The sequence below is a fragment of the Camelina sativa genome, chromosome 2 (assembly GCF_000633955.1).
Source record: "Camelina sativa cultivar DH55 chromosome 2, Cs, whole genome shotgun sequence".
NCBI lineage: Eukaryota > Viridiplantae > Streptophyta > Magnoliopsida > Brassicales > Brassicaceae > Camelina > Camelina sativa.
Window position 1 is genome coordinate 24758812 of NC_025686.1, and position 8539 is coordinate 24767350.

Sequence of the window (8539 nt, forward strand, 5' to 3'; positions counted from 1 at the left end):
TGCTGAACCGTAAAAACCAAATTAAATCAAATTAAACCATATTAAACCGGTTTACAACCCATTTACAACCCGATTAAACTATCTAAACCTAAAAAACCTAAAAAACACAAAATCCCCAAATCGATTTTGCCCCTTTCTCTCGACGAACCCTAAATTCGCGAAATCGCGAAATCGATTTTGCCCCTTTCTCTCGGCGGTTGCAATGGCGATGGTCCCGGTAAATCATGTTCCTAATCCGCCTCCTGGAGTAGATTTCGACGCAGAAGCTGAGGATCGCGATGAGTTTCATATCAACAAGTTGGCGACAGATTTTACGGAAGCCGAGGAATCGATTCGTCATAACGTGTACCCAGAAAGCGACGATGAGGATGAGGAACGTGTTCGTAGTGGTGGTGCGAGTAGGGGGACTCCCATAGTTCGTGGTGATGGTTCAATGTACAAAGCGCAAAGCTTCTACAATGGAATCGCTTTTAAGGAGTGTGTTCTTGACTACGCACTTGTATCCGGTTGTAACTTGAAGCAATACAGGTACGATAGAGATAGAATCGGTTTTAAGTGTGTTGGTGCTAAGGGGAAATGTATGTGGAAAGTTTATGCGGCATGTTTGCACAATGAGTCGATGTGGAGGATTACATTGTACACGAACAAGCATATTTGTGTACCTAATGGAGAGTGTGAAATGTTTAAGGTGCCAGTGATAGCTAGGTTGTTTCTAGATAAGATAAGAGAAGAACCGGAATATTACATGCCTTTGAAGATGGAGCAGACTATAATGGAGAAGTGGAAGATATCAGTTACTAGAGGTCAATGTCAAGCTGCTAGGAGAAAGGCATTGGCATGGATAGAGCTTGAATATGACACTCAATTTGAGCGACTCAGAGACTATGGAGCGGAGATATTGGAAGCAAATAAAGGTTCTGTTGTAGAGGTAGAGACGGTGAAGAACGAGGCTGGACAGGATGTGTTTAAGCGGTTCTATGTATGCTTTGATGCTCTTAGGAGAACATGGAAACAATCTTGCAGACCACTAATAGGAGTTGATGGTTGTTTCTTGAAAGAAAAGATCAAGGGGCAGTTGCTGGTTGCTTTAGGAAGGGATGCTGACAATGCTATCTACCCAATGGCTTGGTGTGTTGTTCAAGTTGAGAACACGGATAATTGGTCATGGTTTGTTAATAGGCTGAAGATCGACTTGGAGTTAGGTGATGGGGATGGTTACATTATGGTGTCTGATCGACAAAAGGTTAGAATGTGATTTGATATGTTTTATATTTTTGACAAAAGGTTACATTATGGTGTCTGATCATGTTTTCTTTGTTTCAGGATTTGATTAAAGCTGTTGAGTTAGAGTTACCAAAGATTGAGCATCGAAAATGTGTTAGGCACATTTATGGTAATCTAAAGAAGAGGCATCCGGATAAGAAGCGGCTGAAGAAACTCCTTTGGGATCTAGCTTGGTGCTACAATAGTAAAGACTATGAAGAGGCATTGGAGAGGATCCATGCATACGATAGTAAAGTTTTTGATGATGTTATGAAGACTAAACCAAAGACTTGGTGTAGGGCGTTCCACAAGCTTGGCAGCTACTGTGAGGATATGGAAAACAACTCTTTGGAGTCCTTCAATAGCACAATCAACAAGGCAAGAGAGAAGCCATTTGTGGCCATGTTGGAGGCTGTTCGAAGGCTTGCAATGGTTCGGATTGCTAAGCGGTCTGCACTTTCTCATTCGCACGAAGGTGAGTAACATTACACTTCTTTTATCTTTCATTTACTTTGTATTGAATTATAAAGTGTAATGTGTATTCATGTATTTGTCAGGGATATGCACTCCATATGTGAAACGCTTCTTGGCTGACGAGCATAAGGCAGCTTCTCTGTGCTTTGTACATCCCAGCACAAATGGAGCTTATGAAGTTTACCTGGGATATGACAAACACAGAGTCAATTTGAATGAAAGGACTTGTACCTGCATGAAGTTTCAGATATGTGGAATCTTCTCAAGGTTGTCTTACTCAAGATAAGTAATTGGTGGATGATGTAATGTGGAGGATTAGAACAAGGCAAAGTGTTTTTTTTTTTGGTATTAGGACCTGTTTCAGAACATATGTTGTTCTGCCTTAGTGTGGTCTTTTGAATCTTATTATTAAGCCTTGTATTTGGCCTTGATGTTCTACTCTTTTGAACAATTGTATGGTCTCTTTTGAACAATGAATTCTACTCTTGTGAACAAATTTGTATGGTCTCTTTTGAACAATAGAAGAGATGTCTATTGATATTTGATTTTGTCTCATAAAAAACAATTAGCTTAACATTGTCATCATATTAGCTTAACATTGAACCATACAAAACAATTAGCTTAACATTGTCATCATGATCATACAACCAAAGAACCTTAACAATTATCATCATATTAGCTTAACTAGACCGATCATGATCATACAACCAAATACCAAAACAATTATCATCCTATTCATCCTTGATTTGAATTCATCTTTAACATCTTCAATCCTCTCAAATATCTCTTTCTCAACCTCCATTACCATCTTCTTCTCAAGTTCCATTTGCAGCTCCATTTGCATCTTCTTCTCCTTCATTGTCTCTGATATGAACTCTTTCATTGTCTCCACCTCATCCAACAAAGCATCATCGACCCATTTGAAAACGTGATTGTCATTCATAAGCTACACCATAGACAATTGATTTGGTTATCATTTAGAACCGATCTAATAATAAGCTAGACCATAAACGTGATTGTCATTACCTTATTTCCAGCTGCATATACACACCGAAGGTATCGTCGATTTGGGTTATGGTCGGATTTGGAAGTTTTGGCCACAATTGTTTCTCCACACCAACATCTCTTAGGTACACCAACAATTCTTCCTCTTTCGCGAACATTTGTCGAACAGCTCGAAGATCCAGAAATATTGCTCATGATTTTGAGAGAAAGAGAGAGAGATTTCTTATTCAATTTCGATTTTTAGGGTTCTTAGTTTCAATTTGGGGATTTTCGTTTTAAAATAGAAGAAGGAGAAGTCGGGTCGGGTTGTATATTTTACCCGGGTTCTAAATTGGTTTCACACCGGTTTAACATGGGTTTCTATTGGGTTTTGTACCAAAACCGTGTAATCGTGGTTCGGTGGGGAAATAGGCGTAGAAGTATGGATTCGGAGGGAAATAAACGGAAATTATAAGTTCGAAGGGAAACTGGTATGAGATCAAAGATCGATGGGGATCTGGCAAGATACGATAGTTCCAAGGGGGAAATAGTACGTCTGTAAATTTTAGTACTAGTGTCGTTTATTCCAACTTTACACCAACCAAAAAGAATGATCAATTCTTTTATAATGTTTAAAAACTTGTACTATATATCCTAAAGGTGTTCAATGTCACGAAATTGCCAAACTCTTTTAATCTTTATGTTGATTAGCTGAAAATCCTTGGCTTTGTTTGGGTTTATGTAATTTATGTTAGTACTAAATCTATGTACGTCATCTATGATTATTGATAAAAACTATAAACAATATAGTTTGGGAGAGTTGTTGAAACCAAAGAACAAAAAGAGAGATCCAACATTGTTGAGTGTAGACCCTTCTAATAAAAATATATAATTTATAAATGATGATCTTATATTATAGGAAACTCTCGTGCGCACAGCAAAACTTTGTAGTATGATAATAACATTGATGTTAATTAGTCCGTGTGATACAGTTATGTTTTGTCTGTTTTTTTTTTTTATGTAAACAGCTTGATTTTTTTCTGTGTGGTATTAACTGCATTGATTATAGAATACAACTGTTAATTAGCTTTTCTACAACACATATACTATAAGCTAGTTTAGTTAATTTAGCTCTGTCGATTATGTGAGGAAGCTTCCTTTTCTTTCTGTTTATGTAAGTTGAATAATTTACGTTATTACGTCCTGCCGCCACATAAATGATAATCCACAGATTTCTTTTAATAAGATGTTCAAAGATCCTAAATTAGCCATAACACGACTAACACTATTCATAAACTTTTCTCCATCTCTCTTTTTAATCATGCTTTTAATAGACCAGGCAAAAGAAGACAATATCAAATTTTCCATCTATATAAACATTTTAAATATACATTAACACCATATGTTAAATATAAACAGTCAAACATATAATTTAAATTAAGAGTCTTTGATTTAATTTTATTTATTACAATTAGATATGTCCCACAGTCACAGGAAACGTTAAACTACATCTTACATTTCATACAAATTTAATATATATGATATAGCGATGATCCTTCCACTGTAGTTTTAGTTACTGTTAGTTACAGAAAGAATAATTTAGATGAAACCAGAATGGTTTGTCAACATATATTTGATATTGTCTTAATCGTTACTCATTGTTAAACGTTAATGGTTTTATGTGACAACAAATATATCAATTATTTTACATGACTCAAAAATCAACATGGGTTTTAATTAAGTTTTAATTCGGTAGTTTCTGATAAATTAAGAGCAGTTATCTTAGATCTACATTAAGTGGTTTCATAAAATGATATAAAATGACAGTAATCGACCGACCATCCTTTTAACTAAAAAGCTAATCCAACCGACAATCAAACGAAATGGAAGTTAACAAAAATCAACGTGAGGAAGGTAGCTTGAATGATATTCTAAATTAGTAATTATGTGTTTGAAGAATATTTAATGTTATTATTATAGTATTGGTTCTGTGAATTAGTTAGCTAACGGAAAAATTACAATAATTGTTTCTTTTTAATTTTGTCGTGGAAAAGTAAGATAATTCTAATAACGGGAAGACAGTGAAAAAGACAGAGAATCTAAAAATGGATTCACCATAAGTAACACGTGAGTCGAGTGGAAGTTGCCGACTAGCAATTCAAAAACATACGTATATGAATGGTCCTCATTCCCCCATTGCCCCTTGAGGCTTTGGATTAGACTAGAGCCGGCCGACCCACTTGTTCCCTTTTTAGAGCACTTAGTTTTTGTTTTTGTTTTTGTTTTTGTTTTTGTTTTTTTGGTTCGAGTAATATAAAACTAAGAATTTGACCTTGTAAACTTTGACCGATTTATTTACGGGTCTATCCAAATAACCTGTTACATTCTATTATGGATGGATAGTCTATCAAAGCAAGCAGAGTCTATTAAAGCGACATGTTTAACTTCGAGTTTGATACTAATCATATATACATTTGAATTCGTCATAAAATAAACATTATGTCGTTAACAAAAAATTGTTTCTTTTTTGGGTATGTGTAGCCTTTGGCTGATGCAAAAGGAGCTAGGAAACAAAAGATGATTGAGCTGCTGAAATCTCATGGCGGTTTATCTTATGTGAGTTTTTTTGAATTTCCTTCTGATCTTTGTAATGTGTATAGCTTTAGATTAGACATTGTTCGTTTTGTTTCATTCTTTAGGGTAGGTAGTGTGATTGCTATTGAAGATGAAAAAGCTCAAAAATTTTAGGAACTTTCATCTTCTCTCTGAAGTAGCTGCTTACTACAGTGTTGTTCGTTATACTTGTTTTCAGAGATTCAAAGAGATGCTTAAGTATTTCAATTACTCGTCCCTTTTTGTATCTTGCTGAGTACATTCTTAATGCAGGGTCAAAATGGAAGTCACTTTGAACCAAAGCCTGTGCCACCACCGATTCCAAAGAAATGTGACTGGGAAATTGAACCTGCTGAGCTGGATTTCTCAAATGCCGCAATGATTGGAAAGGTTTGTATTTTAAGCATTCTCTGTGTTTAGTTCAGTACGATGGAGTTTGTGTAGTGAGCTTCTTTTGGCTGATTGGAGGCTGATCGCATGTTTTAGGGTTCCTTTATTTGTGTTAGTCCATTGTTTTTATCCTCCCTCTGACTCTCAAATATGTTTTAGGACCATAAGACTTGGAAAGTTTTGGACCATAAGACCATAAAACTCTGTGATATCACATTTTTGGGAAGCTTATAGTATGTTTTTTTGTGGGATGTACAGACTCATGGTTTCAGGTGGCGTTCGTTTTGACTACCGGTATAAACAGTGCGTATGTGTTGGGATACTCAGGAACAATCATGGTTCCTTTAGGTTGGATTGGTGGTGTTGTTGGTCTTCTTATTGCTACTGCTATCTCTCTCTATGCAAATACTCTCATTGCTAAGCTTCATGAGTTTGGTGGCAAAAGACACATTCGTTATAGAGACCTTGCTGGTTTCATTTACGGTAATAAAAATAGACCAAACCACCTCTCTTTAGTTTGTTTTCTGTTTCTCTATCGTCTCTTTACTTTTATTGATATGAATATAAATCTCTCTTTCTATCAGGTAGACAGGCTTATCATCTTACATGGAGATTGCAATATGTCAACCTTTTCATGATCAATTGTGGATTCATCATACTAGCTGGTTCTGCCTTGAAGGTAGTAAACATTTTTATCTCTCTTGATTCTTGATTTCGTGAGCTGAATTTGTAAAATATTGGGATGTGTTATGTGTTTTTTTTTGCAGGCTGTTTATGTGCTTTTCGGGGATGATCATACAATGAAACTACCTCATTTTATAGCCATTGCTGGTTTGATTTGTGCTATTTTCGCAATTGGGATTCCTCATCTATCAGCTCTTGGAGTCTGGCTTGCAGTTTCAACCATCCTCAGTCTCATCTACATCGTTGTGGCTATCGTGCTATCGGTTAGAGATGGTATAACATTCAATATATACATTACTCAAGATTTTAACATTATTAATTTAAATAATTATTTTTAAAAATTTAAAATACTATTATTTTTTCTAAAGGACCAACTGTTGAGGGACACTAATGCTACTATCAAACTTAAGAAACTATAAAAATAAGATTAATATAATTGAAGGACAAAAATTTGTCCCACACCGCTGCACATGCCCTAAGACTTATTCTTGGCATGTCTCATTATGTGTTACATTTCATTCGTAACCCTCATTTTATTGTTTTCCTCTATTAGATACTTTATTTCTATCGTTTTAATCGGGAAATCACAAGACGAAACCCAAACTAATTCTTCCCACTGAAAATCTATATAGGTGAACAAACTGCACAATAAAAAACTTTTATTAAGACTAGCTCGTGAAAAGAATCGATCTCTGGTAATCTATAGAATAACTTCATATTTCAAATGGGAGTGACGATACCACTACAACTTATTTTTCTCATACATAATTTTGAAAACGTTCTCACTTAATTCATGGCAACGTATACAAATATACAATGTAATGAAACTCCCGTGTAGTTATTTAATTATAGTTACGTAAACCTACTACTAATTTACAACAGTTCTGAAATAATATGCATACATGACACATGAATTTTTATCGCGACTATAGAGTATGCACACACATCACACATATGTGTGGAATAACACATACGTAGCCATATGTAGGTGTATTAATTACGCAGATTATGCAGGTAAAACCTTCCTTATATAGGCACCGTTTGACTTTGAATTGGCAATTGTGAGTTGAACGAACTACGCGTCATGCAAAATATTTGCTTATATGTATAAACTTTCCTTTGATATTATTTTTAAGATTTGATGACCAAAATATTATTTTGTATATAATAAAATCGTATAACTTAACCAATCATTTAGTTTATTCGAAGGTGTGAATTTTGGACCTTTCGTTTTGACCTCGTCGTTGTATGTTTACGAATTTATAACTTCCTCAAGAAAACGTCTCCTTTTTAGTGTTTTTGTTTCATCCTTCGGTTATGATCAAATATTAAGTAAATAGTATCATATTCGATAGTTAAATTGATACTATAAAAGGAAAGACTATAATATCAAATCTCATTAGCAAAATTGTTTTCTTTTTTTATAAACTTTTTTTTTCTTACAACAAAATAGTTATTCTTCGAAAAGTATAAAACTTAAAGAATTTTGTGAAGGGTTATCTCCTCGTTTGAAGCATTCAAGTATTTGAAGAAAATTAAGAATAGTCCATATATATAAGACTGATACTCTTCAATCCACCATTAAAAAATGTAAGAGATCTTCTTATAATGTTTACTAGATCAATTCCTTATACGTTTTTTCTTTGAATCATTCTTCAGATGACGACCAGGTACATTATGTTACTGCTATATTCATAATTCAAAATGTTTTGAAGAATAATAATAAAATGCTAGAAATACAAAAAGGTGCCAATAACGGAAAGTCTTGTTGTTGAAAGTCAATCAGAAATTCTAACCACTTTTTCAATCTAAAAATTACACCAATTTTAAAAGGAAACCTTATACTTACTCTGTTTCACAAAGAGAGTCATTTTGACACATTGCACAAAAATTAAGAAAATCTTGAATTATACATATTCGTTCTTATTTAATAAATATTGATCATTCAAATTTAATAAAAAGAGCTTTGAGTTAAAGATAGAATAAGAAATTTGATGTAAAAAATTACATTAGAAATATAAAGTGACATTCTTTGTGAAACTAAAAAATCTGTGTAGAATGACACTTTTTGTGAAACAGAGAGAGTATAAAATAGAATATGAACTCAGTTTTTTTTTTTTTTTTTTTTTTT

At 34.1% G+C, this 8539-nt stretch overlaps 3 protein-coding genes and 1 long non-coding RNA gene across 4 annotated transcripts; 3 read left to right on the forward strand and 1 right to left on the reverse strand.

Moving 5' to 3' along the window:
• LOC104756503 lies at positions 203-2023 on the forward strand. The gene is made up of 3 exons (XM_010479109.1): positions 203-1243; positions 1324-1738; positions 1821-2023. Exons 1-3 carry the CDS (start codon positions 203-205, stop codon positions 2021-2023), a joined length of 1659 nt encoding a protein of 552 aa, XP_010477411.1.
• LOC104756513 (uncharacterized protein At4g04775-like) lies at positions 2408-2937 on the reverse strand. Its single transcript, XM_010479121.1, has 2 exons — positions 2764-2937; positions 2408-2683 (listed from the first exon to the last, which is right to left on the reverse strand). The coding sequence occupies exons 1-2, from the start codon at positions 2935-2937 to the stop codon at positions 2408-2410; spliced, it is 450 nt and encodes a 149-aa protein (XP_010477423.1).
• LOC104737043 lies at positions 5290-5662 on the forward strand. Its single transcript, XR_759686.2, has 2 exons — positions 5290-5337; positions 5608-5662. It is a non-coding gene; the product is annotated as an uncharacterized LOC104737043 (long non-coding RNA).
• Positions 5713-6799, forward strand: LOC104756524 (proline transporter 1-like). The gene is made up of 5 exons (XM_010479129.1): positions 5713-5724; positions 5997-6207; positions 6309-6403; positions 6492-6681; positions 6777-6799. Exons 1-5 carry the CDS (start codon positions 5713-5715, stop codon positions 6797-6799), a joined length of 531 nt encoding a protein of 176 aa, XP_010477431.1.